At 41.5% G+C, this 17,559-nt stretch overlaps 1 protein-coding gene across 1 annotated transcript; it reads right to left on the bottom strand.

Moving 5' to 3' along the window:
* Positions 1-151: 151 nt before the first annotated feature.
* Positions 152-16,764, bottom strand: gucy2cb (guanylate cyclase 2Cb). Its single transcript, XM_086140739.1, has 27 exons — positions 16,481-16,764; positions 15,793-15,899; positions 14,458-14,525; positions 14,154-14,369; positions 13,519-13,640; positions 12,081-12,183; positions 11,274-11,385; positions 9,960-10,101; positions 8,774-8,856; positions 8,558-8,666; positions 7,855-7,936; positions 7,497-7,599; positions 7,211-7,270; positions 6,990-7,061; positions 6,294-6,398; positions 6,086-6,172; positions 4,441-4,573; positions 4,216-4,353; positions 3,804-3,880; positions 2,906-2,997; positions 2,645-2,803; positions 2,343-2,535; positions 2,089-2,263; positions 1,780-1,878; positions 1,093-1,187; positions 904-980; positions 152-745 (listed from the first exon to the last, which is right to left on the bottom strand). Exons 1-27 carry the CDS (start codon positions 16,674-16,676, stop codon positions 532-534), a joined length of 3,219 nt encoding a protein of 1,072 aa, XP_085996865.1. The 5' UTR covers positions 16,677-16,764; the 3' UTR covers positions 152-531.
* Between the last annotated feature and the right edge of the window lie 795 nt (positions 16,765-17,559).

The raw sequence follows: 17,559 nt of genomic DNA, 5'->3' as shown, positions 1-17,559 counted from the left end.
TGACGATGACCCTGTGACAGGCATGTATACAGTATTACATTTTAATAACAATAATATATCTCATAAAGCAGATGAGTTAAATCCTCTGTTGGAGTTAAAAACTACAGATTCAGACTTGTGTCTTACAGACATCACTCCCAGTTGGCGTTTATACAATATATCTTGTAAGTTTCACTTGAGAGTGAGAAGAATATTAAATTGTTCATTCATCATTACAGTTTTCCACCTCAGTGTAACTACCGAGTGGATTTTTACTTGAGTTTCACAAGACACTTAAGCGGAGGACATGTCAAAAATAGGAGGCGTAACCAAGAATCTTGTTTGAAAATTGCGCCACGATAGAGACAAATACCTCCACTCTGACACTTTCAGGTCTAAAACAAGGCACTAGCTCGTACATGAATATTTATGCCCTTTCAGCACGAAAGCAAAGGGTCTTTTTTATTCCCAGTCTTTGCCTCTGCAGCTTGTTCACCCACTCACTGCGTGGTGTCTTCAGATGCGGTGCAGCGTGGCAGTCGCGGCTTTGTGCTACAGGAAGGTGCTCAGAGTGTTGTCCACGGTGGCCAGGTGCAGATACTCCGGCTGGTCGCTCTCCGACTCCGCCTCGGACACCCGGTCCTGGCACTCGTCCTCCCTCTGACTCAACCGCGGCTTCTTCCTGCGCACGGATCCCCGGGAGCGGCGCTCCAAGCAGGCCAGGATCATGTGGGCGAGGTCCTGCTGGAGCCGCTGAACGTTCTCCCTGGAGATCGAGACGGTGTTTATCATTGCGAGGCATCACGAGTGAAAACCGGTCAGTTTTGCTTCCCCAAGACAGAAGAAAGGGAGATTTCGACTCCTAAGTGCTAAGATTCATCCAAAATGAAGCATTTCCGAACAGTGACTTAAAGGTGGCCTTACGTCGTGGGAGGAATCGGGAGGTCGTAGTCCTCGCCAGTCTCTCCGGTCAGCCAGTAGGTAATCTCTGTGCCTTTGCCCTGCGAGGGCGCACGTGCACATATTTTAGGTGTACTGCTCGGGGCAATACTGGCTTTCAGACAGATGTGATTTAATTTCACAACATCTTTGAGTAAATGTAATAATCTTCACCTTCAAATAGGTTTCTCCTCTCATCTCATATTCAAACTTGCAGTCTGTCCTCTGCAGAATATCTATAGTTGGCTGACTGACGTGGATCCGCAGGGCTGCAGGATAAAATAACACAAGATTATACAAGATAGACTTTGCTGATCCCACGACGGGGAAATTCAATTGTCAAAGCAGTGTTACAGGGCAGAAAAGTGTGCAAATAGTAGTTAGAAAATAATGCTCAAATAAAGAGTTAGTTGTAAAATGAACAAAGACTGTACTATATAAACAATAGAATAAATATATATGAAGAAAAAAAGAAACGCCTTGTGCATGGAATGCTTATAGAATAGCAGGTGAACATGATGTTGGGAGTAAAAATAAAATGGTAAGTAAGGAGAATCCTAGAAAATACATAGACAAAATAATATGCACAGATGAGAGTGGCGGTTGTGCAAAAAGATATTTTTGTAAAGCCTGTAAGCAGCATCAACACTGTGCTACATTCAAAATGACAGACATCATTTGTTTGTTTTTTATATTGAAGTAAGTTAACTCAATAAGCTTGATTGGCTGATGCCATAATTGCCCCAAGGAAATCTGCTAATGTAAAACAGACGGAAAAAAGCAAAGTGGGTTGCGTTAATCTCATTGTAAATAATTTGAAAAGAAAAAGAAAAGGCTCGATGCGTATTTGTCTTTGCTCACGTTGGCCTGTTGACTCCATCCGAGACGCTGTGTTGACCGTGTCTCCAAATAAACAGTATCTGGGCATCTTTATTCCCACAACACCTGCCGCACAGAGACCTGAACACACACACGCACACACACATAGTTAACAGACTAACTTTGGAGCAATTTTAGGATAAGCAATGTTGACCTTTAACCTGAATGTCTGTAAAGACAGGTGACATCTCCATATATCAAGTATTCTGTAATTCATATTAAAGTATACGGTAACCACTGCTATTACGCTGCTATTTCAGTTTGGCTGACAAGTAATGCCTCATGTTGTACCGGAGTGCACGCCGATGCGTATCCACACGGGGATGCCGGGCAGATGTCTTAGCTGGAAAGTGCCCACGAACGACAAAATGTCCAAAGCCATGCGACAGATATCCACCGCGTGCCTGTTCCCGTTTCGATTGGGCAGCCCGGAGGCCACCATGTAAGCGTCGCCTATTGTCTCCACCTTAAAGAAGACGGAAAAATAGAAATGGCGAGCGCTGCCTCGCACGCGACGTGCTTTACCGACCCGCCCGTCTCCGTACCTTGTAAACATCGTGATGATCGAGGACGCTGTCGAAGCCTTTGTAGATGTCGTTCAGCATGTCTACGACTTCCATGGGTGTGCTGTACTGGCACAGCGTGGTGAAACCAACAATGTCGCTGAAGTATATGGTCACCTCGTCGTACAGCTCGGGCTCCACCGCTCCCGTCTCCTTCAGGCTTTTCACCACCGGGCTGCGCAAACAGGCCGACAAAAGAGGATGAGCCGCCTCTGCCTCCACAATCCGTCCGGATAAGGCTAGTTTTGTTTGTTTTGTTTGTGTTGGCTAAAGCGGTGCCGGACCGAGGGAGCAGCATGAAGTTGAGGCAGTCGGCTCGGTCCCTCTCCGCTTTGTAGAGGGCCGTTCTCTCCTCCACCAGGTGCTCCAGGTTCCTGGAGTACATCTGCAGCCGTCTGATCATGTTGTCCATGTAGCTCTCGTTGTCTTGGTTATGAATGTTACTGCAAGATGAGAAAAGCGTCTCCATAAATGTATACCTCCATTTAAATAGGAATTTACAAGATGGAATCAGGACAAACCGAGAAGGTAAAGATATCAAATACCTGATGATTTTTCCCAGGAGGGTTTCCACCTTTTTAAAGTCAGGCCTTTTTTCTGGATCCTCTTCCCAACAACTTTTTATCAAGGTATACACCTAAAAAGACATGATTGAGAAGGTATTAATCCCCCTCGCATATATATTTTACCGGATTAAATTGAAGATCTATCTCCATCAGTCGAGGCCGGTAACATTCAGCCTGATATAATTCAGATATAAAACATGTACGTTTATTTCTGTGTTAAACAGTTTAATTGTTGCGTCAGCTAAAGAACATTTAGAGGGATATTTTTTGTTGCTTGGAGATAGAGTTTTGAAAATTAGGTATATCATTGAAATAACTCGGGATTACAGTTAGAGGGGATTCATGTTGAAATACTCCAGCGACAATGTAAATATAATATAATCATTAAATCACTCTCATTCATAGGTCTAATAGAGACTTTCGACCATTGGATCTATCATTCATACGTCAGCTTAAAAGTGTCAAAAGAGTCATTTTTCAAGTTTTACAGAAAGCACAAAAAACTGAACTATCTGACCAGAATTATGTTGAATAAGGATTTTATCCCCAAAAAAAAGAAGTCAAAGTCATTTGGGCAATTATTTCAATAAAAATGACAACATAGAGATAGAAAATTCACTTTATTCACAGTTTCGGGTCTCAAATGAACCTCCTCCTTGTTTTTTGGATTGCGGGAAAACCCAAGTAGACACGAAGAGAAAAAGGAAAGGCCCTAAAACCTCACCTGATTATTATCTAGATGGAACTGTGACCACCAAAATACAAGCCCTGCTTCTACACGCTGGCGAAGCCAAGTGGCTTGATTTTAGTTAAAATGCCAAGATTTAAAATAATAATAATAATGATAATAAGCATCACCCAAATAGCAGTTACTCACCTCTAATTCCTTCTCTGACGCTGTTTCAAAGTTCAGATCTGGTCTGAAGTAGGACGTAATGACCTTCGACAGCTTTTCTATTTTTGGGCACAAAGACATCGGCTGTAAGATCACACCGAGATGCCCGAAGGTGCATGACAGCGATGTGTCAGTGTATGCTTGAAATTAGCAGGAGACTAAAAGAAAAATTATTTTCAGAGCCACACACTGAAGCATATTTTGGAGAAAGCGCCTGTACAATGAATGATATGCATTAAATCTGATCTTTAAATCTGCATTAAAATGCACATGTAGTAATATTAAATATCTCTTCTCTAAAAGTGTGTTAGACCTTCAGTTTTGGTTCAAAATAGTAATAGATTTGTAAGAATAAATCAGTTTGATGAGAAAGTGTGTAAGTTGGCACCGGCACCTGCTCGGTCAGAGCAGCGCTCGCTGAAGAAGGTACACTTCCGAAGGACGATCTCGTGAGAAATTATGGCAAAGCTGTAGACGTCTCCTTTCTGAGAGGTGCCTTGTTTCTTCAGATGCTCCGGAGCCGTCCACAAGTCTAAAGGAACGGAGCGCAGGGAGGGAAGTCAAGGAAAACACCAACCGGAGAGACTCGGTTCTCGATGTGCGAAACCCGGGGTTTCACCTTTGCCTGGGCTGAGAAACGTGTTGCAGCCGAAGTCGGTGATCTTGACCACCATGCGGTTGTCCATTACACAGTTGGTGGACTTGAGGCGTCCGTGCACCTGGATCTCACTAGCATGGAGGTAGGACATGCCCTGCACAGACAATTTACGGGAACATCTGAGGGAGATGTTTTCTGTCCTCACAGCCAGGAGGCACTGCGGTGTCAGCTCTTGTGCATTGTACAAAAAAAAAAAAATCCTCTTTCTTCATGTAGAAAACCAAGATTTCAATCAAACGAAACCATAAAAGATGCTCAACTTGTATTTTAGAAAAGTATTATTGGAAAAAATATTTATGTGTTTTTATTAATATAATTATTTCTTATCAAAATCTTTTAAGACAATGGGAAAAATACTTATTCACACACTACAGCCACTCAGAGGGCCTCTTCTGCCGAGTTTGTGACTGGGTACATCGGCACTTGTCTTGACAACATCGTGCCCGTCATACAAGTCAGGAAGTTCCCCAACCAGATGCCTCGGCTGAACAGTCAGGTTCGCCACATGGCGAGTACAAAGCTGCTAAGTACGGACCGAAGAAGGCCATAAGAACAGCCAAGAGGGAATATCGAGAGAAGCTGGATGGCTTCTACTCCACTGCTGACCCTAACGCAGCACATCACGGACTACAAGTCCACCACCGGCATCGGCATCTCCACAGACAGCCTGCCGGACGACCTCTACATCCTCTATGCCCTCACGCCCCTTCTACGAGAACCCCGGGCGCTGAGAAGGATCAACCCCTGCAAGGCAAGTCGGACCGGACAACATCCCGGGCCGGGCCCTCAGAGCTTGTGCCCATGAGCTGGCCGATGTTCTCGCCGCCATCTTCAACCTGTCCCTCAGCCAAAGCGCCGTCCCCACCTGCTTCAAGAACGCAAGCATTGCCCCCTTCCCCAAGATTCCTGCCTGAATGCCTCCGATCATCATGAAGTGCTTCGAGAGTGGTGAGAACGACATCCCGGAAATCCCCTGCAATTTTCATACCGGCCCAACAGGTCCACCTCAGATGCCATAGTCGCCACCCTCCACTACTCCCTCTCCCACCTGGAAAACAAAGACTCCTACATCAGGATGCTCTTTGTGGACTACAGCTCCACATTCAACACAGTCATGAAATTACATAAACTAACAAACAAAATGTCCATCCTTGGCCTGCAGCCCACCCTCTGTGACTGCCTCCTGGACTTCCAGACTGGTAGACCCAGTCTGTCAGGATAGGTAACAGGACCTCAGCCAGCAGAATCATGAACACGGGCACTCGTCGGGGATGTGTCCTCTTAGCCGCTCTGGTGAAGTGAACCTCAACACGGACAAAACCAAGGAGATGATAATGGACCTCTTTAGCCACTGTTCCTCCAAGGTCTTGAGGTCGAGAGGGTGAGCAGCTTCAAATATCCGGGTGTCTACATAAGCGAGGACCTCACCTGGTCCCTCAACACCACGCAGATGGTCAGAAGGACTCAACAGCTGGTGTACTTCCTGAGGAGGTTTGGCATGTTGCCTAAGATGCTCACCAACCTCTACCAAATGGAACATCACGGATGCACGTTTGACGGGAATCCGTGCCTTGTTCACCTGCGGCGCCGAGAATTTCTGTCTCACCTTGGCGATGTCATACATGACGGAGATCTTGTACTCCCAGTCCATGAAGGTCTCCTCAGGATACGAGACCTTGTCATTCAGCACGTACTGGAAGAATCAGAAAAGGCGCCATGTTTGTCATCTTTGCTTGTGCGCCGGCTACTGTTTTGGCGCAGCACTATTTTTAATTGTTTATAAGATATACGTGAACCGTACGTGCTGTACGTACCCTGAGCGAACCCCGCTCGCCATACTCGAACACTCCGAACACACCTTGATCAAACTTCACGGTGCCATAAAACTTGGTGAGGTTGTAGTAGTCAATTTGTCTGAGCTGTAGAGAAAAAAAGAAATAGCTGTTCTTTATGGAACAAGAAAAATATTAAGAATAAGAATAAGAATAACTTTATTTATCCCGAAGGAAATTATTGTGCCAGAGTTTCAAGTAAAACATAACAATAATAGATAATAGTAGGAAGGAGAGAGAATAAGAAATACAATAAAATATAAAGTGTCAAAGTTAAGGCTTGTGTATTTCTATTAAGTGATTTCAGAACAGTTTAGGTGTTATTAAAGAAGCTGGCATACTAATCGGCTCACACTCGTCTGTCCTTCTCAGTGATGGTAAGATACTGGACATACAAGCAAGCAGCAATGTTTATTTATGCGGCAGCAAAAAAATGGCTTATTTGGGAAATTTAAAATGGATAGCTGGGTCATCGACTTTCTAAAAATAGATTGTAACCGATTACAATCGAAGAATTGTGACCGATTCTTCAAGCCTTGGTATTGAACTACAGTGATTGTTGTTTTTGCCATTAGATAATAATCCATTTGGGAGTATATGTGTGTGCGTGTGCGTGTGCGTGTGCGTGTGCGTGTGTGTGTGGATGCGTGTGTGTGTGTGCTGGCACATGTTTCTCACTGCATTCAGTTCTATTTTCTGTGTCTCGTTGAAGTTGCCGTCTGAGTGCTTGAGCTCTTTCAGAATCACAATCTGGAAATAAAACAGCAAGGATTCTGAATTAAAAAAAAAAAAAATATATATATATATATATATATATATATATATATATATATATATATAAATCCAATGATCCATCAAATATGAAAGTCCCTGGATTTGGAAGGACGTCCCCGACGTACCTTCTTATCATACTGTGCACGACGGATCTTGAAATCCATTTTCTTCCTCTCATTTTCAATCTAAAAAGTGCAGAGGGAAACGTGTAACAGATTAAACAATAATATTATTTTCTCTGTGAGTTTTTTAACATCTTAAAGGATAATTCAAACATTTTAAAGAGAAATCTGGTGAGAGGACTGATTAGAGCTGTTAAATGTGTCTCAGTAACAGTTCGCCGTTGATCTCGGATCAATGATTGAAGAATAGCCTTCATTTTCAATGTGGACTAAAATATCCATGACTGACCTTTAGAGAGACAACATTCAGTGCGTTGTCCTCCAGCAGCGTGATCAGATCCGAGTTGATGTGTGACCAGCGCTTCCTGAGCCGCCGGTCTCTCCTGTTCTGCCTGGAGCCGACAAAGAGAAATATATGTTAGGGGGGGAAAAAAAAAGCCAAACTTTACCATCTACTGATTTATACAATTTCCGAATGAACACGATCACAATTTGGCCCAGTTTGACTAAAGTCACTGTCTAGAATTTGACTGAATTTGATGAATTGCAGACATGTCTCAAATTTTTGTTTTCTATTGGGAATACAAAAAGCTAAAATACAAAAATAATCTGAAGAGATGTTTCCAGCGAAGAAAGGTGACACTCACCTGTAGAAAATGAAGGCGATGGTGGCGACAATGACAACCATCACAGCTAAAACAATGACAATGATGTTGTAGGGTGCAATTTCTGGTAAAATAGAAGCAAAAACACCTTGTTACCTTCATTTCAATGATGAATGTATCCCTTTTAAAAACTCCAGATGTTGTTATGAGCATCCTGAAGGCCACACACACACACACAAACACATCTTACTGGGAGTGGTTTGCTTGTGTGTTGCCATGGTAACATACACTTTAATCAAAAATCTGTTTGCTTGCAGAACAGAACTAACAGTTTTTACTGTTAGCTTCTCCAGTATTAAATCGAATGGGACAAAACGTGAATATTTTCTCTACAAAAGACAAAGCAAATAATCCAGACTTAATTAAACCTGGATTCAATTTCAAGAATTAACTAACAAACTTTGCTACAACTGATTTCGATACCTGCAAGGATAACCAACAAGTTTTTCTACTAATATGGTCACCAAGGACTATCATGCAAAAAACATAAATAACGTTAAGAGATTCTCTTACTACATCTAAAGAAATCCTTTATATATATTTTATGGCGCTAGTATTAAAAAAACTGGTATTCAAATGTGGACCACTGCCGGGCCTTGGTGCGATCGCAGTTGGATGTGAAGTTGTATATGTGTGTGTGTGTGTGTGTTCGTGTGAGTGTGTGTGTGTGTGTGTGTGTGTGTACCTTTGTCTGGTCTGTCATTAAGAAGTTGATTCCCCCAAATGAAAGAGGGCTTGGTGTCAGCCTGGTGGGTGTAGTTGTGCTCGGTGTCGAATGTAAATAAAACTTTGTACTTAACAGAGAATGATACATTTCAGCATTTAAATTTCAGTATTTAAAGATGAATGAATCATTATTTTAACGCATCACCTTTATTATTATCACAACAGTGAAAAATACCTTGTCATTATTAGTGGTGTAAATGATGGATAGAGTCACATCTCTGTCTCCAAACCTGTCCAGACGGTAGTTTCCAGCAATTCCTGGGCCGAAGGAGCAAAGGTCTGTCAAAACATGCCGCCGCCGTCCGGATTTCATTCTCGACAATATCACTGCCAGTTATCTACGGATTCACGCGTGCTGCTGAAAGCTGCCCGCAGGCGACGGCATCCTCAACTAAACTCAGGCTTCATCGCGTTAAACGAAAACCAGGAATACGTGATTGCAGCTGACAGCCAACATCTGGTCGACTTCACACGCCGTCAGTTCTCAGCGGCCGCAAGCAGGGGAGTTCCACATCTCCACTTTCACGGGAACACACATCATGTTCATTAATTTAGTGAAGTCATTTAGACCAAGGATTCTACGGGGAAGATTTTTCATTATTCAAACATTTTAGCAAGAGAAAATTTGATGATTGGGGATGAGTTCGGCGAAGTCTACTTTCTCAAAAATGTCTCATTCTTGTTGCAGATCATCTCCTCCGTCTCACCAACTCCTTTCACAGCAACTAACTCAAGGACTTCTTTTACACACGTTGTCCTTGTCAATCAACAACAACACTGTCAGTGAAATCTGAACACGGTTGTTGATACCAAATGCACCGTAAAAGTTTCTTATTACATTACATTACAATCATTTGGCAGACGCTTTTATCCAAAGCGACTTACAAGAAGTGGAATCCGAAGTACCAGTAGCTGGAAGTCAGAAGTGACCACTCAACCAAATAGCCATTTCAGAACCATATACATACAGTACATACATTCATTTCATTCTTATTTATTTTATTTTATTTTTTTGGCGGGGGGTTTGGGGGCTAAGTGGGATTAGAAGGGTTGTGCTTGGTGAAGAGGTAAGTTTTCAGCTCACGGCGAGAGATGGGCAGCGACCGCGCTGTTCTGGCCTTTTTCGGGAATTCTCATGTGAATTTGAACATGGCAAACACTGACCGGATACTTCAGTGACTTCAGCATAGCAACAATAACTTTGTATATTAGAAAGTTCTGCATATGTTATACTGTTGCACACCACTATACTTGTACTTGTGGATACTTTCCAAGTAATGATGGTATTTTTCTTGGAACAGCAACAAGGTAAAAATGTTGTGTTCAGGTGCACCTCTATACCCGCTTTCCGCATTTCTTACCGTTAAAAGAGGTGTTCCTGAGGAAATTGACACTGAAGTATGGCATTTGGTAAATCTCTGCCTGAGGCTTCAGGGCGATTTCTTTCATCGCTTTACTGATGAGCAGCACTGAATCGTGGTACGCAGCCATGTAGTCGTTCATCTGCAGAGACGCACACTGATCTCAGACCAGAGCCTGTCATTTATATTCAGATTTCTGTCCCAGAGAGTTATGGATCCTATTCAGTGTAATGCATTTGAATGATATGTTTGGCGTGCGTAGGGTTGCAGTGACATTCATGGTTTCCTTCCTGTTTCTTGCTAATCTTGGTGACTCTGATTCTTTTCTTTTTCTTTGGCGCCATCATGAGGTTCACAAGAAACAGCGAAAAAGGTCAAAAATGCACAATATGTGACGGACAGTTACGAGAAGTTCTGTAGATGTATGTGAGGAAAGTATGTGACAAGAGGGCACCTTACACTGCCATACTTGCTCAGGTAATACTCTAATAATCAACAAATTAATACATTCAGAAATATGCATTAAATTCTCAGAAACCTAAAATTTGTCTCTGACTTACAAATGAATTGTTGGGAAATAATTATTGAGGGAAAAATTCATCTGTTTTTTTATGCTCTTTTTGTGCTTTACAACCATGCAGTGATAGATATTTAAGAAATATTATAACTTCCAGACTACTGAGCACACCTGAATATCAGCCACACCGGTTAAAAATGAATAAACAAACAAATACATGTGTATAGGCTGCATTTGTCTGTAAGCCGCAGGTGTCCACGTTGTAACATGAGATATTTACACAGAAACACTTTTTTTACTTTTAATTAAATCCATAACGGTAACTTCCACAAATACAAACTGGAAATGATTTTTTTTTCCGAACAGTGGCCGATGAAAAATATTAATAATAAATAACGCAAGGAAAAGTCCATCCACCCCTCCAATTTCTATCCCTGCTTTGTCCTGCTGATCACGATTTTGGTCTTCCTAAAACCATTACAGTGGTTTTCTTCAGTGTCAGAATTGAACAACCTCAAAATTTCACAGTAATTTCATCGGTCCGATGTGACGAGGCTAAATGTTTTTGGCCAAAATAATCCATAAATTATCCGCATCATTGTTTAAGCCACAGTGTTCAAAACTATTACGTTCAACTGCTATTATGAAAAAAATTGCAGCTTATAGTCCGGAAATTACAGTATTTGTGTTTGATTTTTTTTATGTTTTGTTTTGTAAGCCTCAAATTATATTTTCCCAAAATGTATTTGCATCCTCATAAACAACACGAAGCAGGCTGCGGTGTCAAATGTGCTCACCGTGTCGTTGCTTTTCGGGCCCTTGATGGTGTAATTCCTGGTGTTGGGCATCGTCACGACCAGCACATTCCTCATGAAGGGCATGGAAGATGAGTTAACGTAATATATATCACTGTGGGAAGACAGCGAGAGACAGCCTCTTGAAAAAGTGGTTTTAAGTTTAGGAGGAGAAACTTGAAGGTTCTACAAAGGTTGTTGTTTTCTGTAAAAGTATCACATTATTTCAGAATAACAGAGTTTCTTTCTCAAGATGATCAAATCCAATTCTCTTATATTCTGCTTTTACTGCTAAACTGCAATCACCGTTGCACATGCACTTTGTGTGTTGCACACCGAGCTGCGCTCAATGTTTTACTTACACTGCCAACACCGTTCATATTTATAATAATGTTTACACGACCTATTTATTGCCAATACAAATCTAAATGCACTGTGGGCAGCAAAGTTTGAATTTCATCATACATGTTTCTGTACATATGACAATATACACTTTGAATCGTGAAATGGTAGCTTCCAGTTTGTCCATCACTCAGAATGCTATTTCACACTTTTCATGTTGATATAGATTTGATTTTTGTCTATTTTGAATGACAAAAACATAAATAATGGCATAAAAAGATGATTTCATATTAATATACGTAAAGTGATTTTGCTGTCTTTGAGTGTCATATTTAAGGTCACTAACGGGACCATGTTTATTAAATCCCCGTCTACTTCGTCTCTGACAGTTCAGCTGCTGAATATGGAAAGCAAAAGTGAACAAATGCAAGTATTTAATGGCAACAAAGAAAGTGTGAGACGACTGACTTGTAAAGGTCGATGAGCACAAAGAGGACATCACTTCCGTTTGCTTCTTTGGAGACGTTTTTGGCCTCTGCAACATCCATCGGTGATCCACACATGATGAATACTATAGGAAATTGAATACATCAGGCTCCACTTAAAGCACGCATTTAATTTCTCCGCTTCACCATGTCCACACACGGACGGAGCTTTGGAATATTTGTCGGCCGTCAGAGCAGCAGAAGCGTAATAAACGTGACCTGGCATATCATGTTCATGTTTTGTGTGACCCTTTGGGACAGCTATTGATACAGCCCTGTCATAGCATAGCAATCACCACAATAAATAAATCAATAAATAATTTAAAAAAAAAAAAATGAAGTACAAACTGAGTATTGAGTGCTTGTGGAACACATACCAGCCCAAGCTGAGGTGCTTCATGGGCTGAATTATTTTTTTATCATCATGTTCAATATTCTCAGTACCATGGACTACATTAAGTTCACGATCATGTGCAATATATTGTTTTATTACCTCATGTCAAGTTTTTATAGAATGTGCAATTAGTTCACCATTCTGTGCAATATTACGCTTTGATTAATAATAATTATTATGCTATTATTATTATCATGTACAATTACGTTCATTATCTGGTGCAATACAACCTCTTAATAGTACCGCCAATGTTACTTTCCATGTAAATTGACATTATTTTGCTTTACTTTGTATTTCAGTGGTCTTACTTCTACTGGTATTAATACTGTTTATTTGCTTAGACAATTATTCTATATTTCAGTTCTTTGATGTTATCTGTACATCGTTACTATAATTTTGGAGTCATCTGGCACAATCATTTCCTTAGAGGTTCATAAAGTTTCACCTTACCTTCTCTTATTGTTACATTCCGGCGCCATCTTGGCTCCATTCCATTTTATTTCATCCAATATGGCTCTTTCTGGCTCCAAAATAAAGCCAACAAGCCAAACCTCTCTTATTTATTAAAATTTATTCAATTTATTGAAAAAAAACTGGCTTTAGATTATTCCTCAGTATCAAAAGCTTGAAACTGCACAGTTCAACTTTGTCTGGGACCGTTTGACAACTCTCAACTCCTTAGTTTAAACCAAACAAGGATGAACGACGGGAGAAAATATTACATAATCCCGGTTGAAGACGAGATTCTAAAAGTAGTTGTTTCAGTATTCTTACTTTATTCAGTAAAATTGATATTAAAAGAAATCCAAACAGAGGCTCCGGCTGATTTTATCACAGCCAAGAAGTAATAGCAACCAAAGACAGTTTTATTTCTATTGCAGCAGCTCAAAGCTGTCCGTCCTCCCTAAAATACTGCGCAAAGAATGAGATCCTTTTGTAACAGATCAGTCAATTGTATAAAGTTGGGGGGGTGAGCTGTAGATGAAGGCTCTTTTATGAAATGAACTCCGGAAAACAAGACACTTACCATTGCTTAGCCTGTTTTTGCGCGATGTAAGTACGTTTTTCAGCTCTTCTGGTTTACGCAAGATCCCTCTTTTGATATTGGACCCAAACTTGCTTCTGTCTGCTTCCAATGCGTTTATATACCTGTTTGGGGAAATCACAGGGGATATAACATAGCTCTCCGGTTTTGGAGAAACCAGAGGACATTAAACACTGACTGGCAAACTAAATGGATAAAAAAAAAAAAAGCATTGTAAACAACCACTCGACCACAAGCACAAAAAACAGTCAGCAATTCCTTTGACTTAAACAATGCAAACTACAAGAAGCTGGTCTTGCTCAGTCAATATTTACACGATCAACAGTTTTTTCTTTGAAACTGAATCGGAATTCACAGGAGCTACTCCAAAGAAAATACCGCATAGAAGTTGTCGAAGGTGTTGTCCAGCTTTCATCGATTTTAAGCAAGCACTGTCACTTCGGTGTTTGAGATTTGCGACGCAAACCTGAATGAGTATCAAAGACTACATTTCCTCTGAATTTGCTTCGGCTCAAAAAATCCCTTTGAGCAAAGCGGTCTGACGGTTTTCGCCCTGGTCCTCGGAATCAGGAGCCCAAGGTGGGAGATACTGAGCGTTGGGTCTCTTTCTGACTCACCAAAAGCAGTCCTCTGTGTGGCTCTGTTTCTTATAAACGTACACCGTCTCCCAAACCGGCTTGATCACGTTCAGATATTTCCAGAAGTGGATGAGCAAATCTGTGATTTTGCGGGCTGGTGGCAGGAGGCGCTGCAGGTTGAGATTGTAGTCGCAGGAGAGGCCGAAGCTCCCTGCTGAGATGATCGGTGTGCTGAGCTTCAGCCCTTTCTCCACACTGGCAGGGAGAGTAAAAGCAGAATATATAGAAGAACTCATTTCCTTTGCGCCGCTGTGGATGTGAACTCAGCAAAACCATCACTTACTCAACTATTTGGAAAGTAGCTAACGTGCAGGTGGGTCCCAGCACAGCGCATCCCAGGTGGCCAGAATCCTGCACAGAAACCAGCATGTGAGGAAATGTTTGTATTTTAATTAACTGATGTAAACGGTGTTTGCAACATAGGTCATTGGTGTATTCTGTCTTTTTGAGAGGCAACTCGATGAAACAAATGGATCAGGGGCGGGCAAACTACGGCCCGCGGGCCACGTCCGACCCGTTGGTATTTTTAAACCGGCCCGCCAAAGATTGGTACAGAATTCATACTTAATGTGAACGATCGAATGATTGGATCGATGAAGGTGGGAACTCGAACAGGAGATTATTTCATTTTCGGAGCTACTTGAGAACTTCCTGAGCTGAATGATACAGACTGGCTTTGGGATTTAGCCTTGACTGTGGACAAACTGACACACATGAATGAGCTGGACGCGAAGCTACTAGGGAGAAATCGGTTTGTGCTTGAAATGCAAGCAAACGTCAGAGCCTTCAAAACCAAGCTGGTTTTATTTTCAAAGCAAATGTAAGACAAGTCTGATATGTACAGTTAACAAATGTGTTTTATTTTATAGGTATCGTATCTTGTGCTGACCCGGCCCGTCTGTCAAATTTTAAAAGCCAATGCGATCCCTGAGCCAAAAAGTTTGCCCTCCCCTGAAATAGGGTGTGAGTTAAAGTGGGATAAAGTAACGTCTCTATGAAAATGACCTCAGTAGAATCACTTATGAAAAGAAATGCTAAGTTTAGGAATAGCCATATTTCATAGCGCCTGTTTATTTCACCAATTTCTGTGAAATTAGTTTACTAGTCATTTAGTCAATTGATGGCGAAAACAAATGAATCCCGGTGTTCAGGTTGTCCGGGAACTTTTGGAAGCAGACCGACCGGCGGAGTCGACCCAGATGTCCCGGTCCACAGCGATACATCCCGGCTCTCCTAAGAAGCTACCGCAGCGCTTCCCAAAAAAGGCCTCCCTCTTCCCCTTCCTTCTCCAGCCTCACGGTTTCACAGGGCTTCCACCACCACGACCACAGTGACTCTATGACCACGGCGAGGTCAAGAGAGCGGATGATTTGCCCATTCAGAATTCCATGTCCCAACCCTCATCCTTGGAGAAGAAAATAATTCTCCTTTTGGGCTCTACATGTGTTATCAACCGCACTGTTTGGATTTTAAAGGCATGCATGTCGGCGCGTATCCCGAAAAGTTATATCATGACGGGTTTTTACACTCCACATATTCTGGATCCTATTTTTGCCTACAGTTGTAATTTAGTCATAATTTGTTTGAGGAAAAAAAATGTTTTTTTGAGGTTACTCACCACCAGATTTTTCAGCTCAGCCACTCCCTCACATGAACTGCTTGGGCAGCCTCTGTGACGATAATAGGTTGTGTTGAACCCTCCGAAGTTGGCCGTGATATTCAACACTGATTGTGAAGGTGGATCGTGGGGAAAGGAAAATACATTATTTTTAATTTCCTTGAGACAAGGGCTGTTAACAACACAGTAATGCATCGATACATGTCCTTAAGTTGAGCTGAAGAATTTTTGGGTAACTTGAAACTGGCTTTTGAGTAAAAAAACAAAAGAAAAAAAGGAAAAATGATCAAGTAGTCGATACAAGTCTGAACCGGCTTGTCCTATTTCCTTCTTTTTCATTAAATAAACAAATGCTATGATAAAAACTGCGACTCGCAAGTAATTTAATAACAATTTCATCGGTCCAAGTTGGAAGGGACAAATCATAGATCAGATCAGAGTTCGTTTGTGTCTAATTGTTTCTTAAATAGGCATTGAACGGTCTTTGTCATGTTCTAAGTTTGGTATGATCTAGAAAATAGTGTTATAAAAAGACATGTTTTTTCATGTTCACAAATTGTGATCCTGGGAAAAAAATATTTTACAACATTAATCGTTTGGACAGAAAGTTATCTGAGCTTGGCTTCGACACATTGAGAAACATTTCAAGCGCATACGATTGAATTTATGTCATATTTCCTGTCTTTACCGTTTCCATTATTAACGGAATCGGTCTCTATGGCCTTCAGTATTTGTCCTTTCACGAATTTGAGGCTCCAAGGAGAGTTTTCATCCTCCAGGAGAATCACATTGACCGTAACCCCTCTCATACAGGGTTGGATGCCACCACAGGAAGCTGTCAGGATTCCCAAGAAGAAGAACAACAACCAGCAACCCCCTCCCATCTTCAGCTCACAGACTACCAGCCTGTAGACCTCTGTATCAATGGCAGGAATCCATAGCTGGATGGCAGCTTATTTGACAGCAGCCCACTTTGTTTCTTTCTTTTCCACGTCCAATGTGTCGATGATACACCACAAACTCCAGAAATCCAGGACATAAAACTTTGTATAATCCGTAAGGACAAGGCGTCGTCCGCCCCTGCTCTGAATCCTTCAGTTGTCAGGTTAACTTCCTCTCTCCCTCGCCTGTTCTTTCCCATCATGCTGTTAATGTACAACCTTTTAAGACATGGAGGCCATATAACCTGGCAGTGGTTCCTGTGCCTGGAAAACAAGCTCAAAACACAGGGAAAACGCACAAAAAGGCAGAAGGTGGAAGGACAATGGCTCGGAATTTGCTGGTAAAACAGATCTCACAATGTCGAAGAGATTATAGATATATTAACTTTGTTTAAGAATGATTTTGAACGGAAAGGTCATGACTCTCAGGGGACCTTTGACCTTGAGTGGCAGGGTCATAGCGAGGTAAAGGGAGAGGAAATCACCCGGAACCTGTCCTTTGGTTTGTTTTTTGTAGGTGAAAACCGCTGATGTGCCCCCGGCAACCACATAAGCAGGGTCACCAAGCTCACATTTTAAAAACAAAAATACATTTTTTTCGAGGCACCTAGCTCCACAGTCAAGCACACCATAGAGACATATACGTCTACAAAAAAAAATGCAGATTTGAAATAAAAAATAAAGGCAGTATTTACAATAAAAACTATTTTTAAAGATTTTAAAATCCTACTGCTGAATTAAATAGCGGTTACATCTCACGAGCAATCGAACATAATAAATCGGACAGAGCATCACTGATCTAAACCAAAAAGTCTAATTAAATAAA

This window comes from Fistularia commersonii, chromosome 33, assembly GCF_037954325.1.
Source record: "Fistularia commersonii isolate RoL2024-O1a breed Wild chromosome 33, RoL_Fcom_v1.0, whole genome shotgun sequence".
In the NCBI taxonomy this organism is placed as follows: domain Eukaryota; kingdom Metazoa; phylum Chordata; class Actinopteri; order Syngnathiformes; family Fistulariidae; genus Fistularia; species Fistularia commersonii.
Note: the sequence above shows the minus strand (reverse complement) of the source record. Positions and strands in the feature narration are given on the sequence as shown.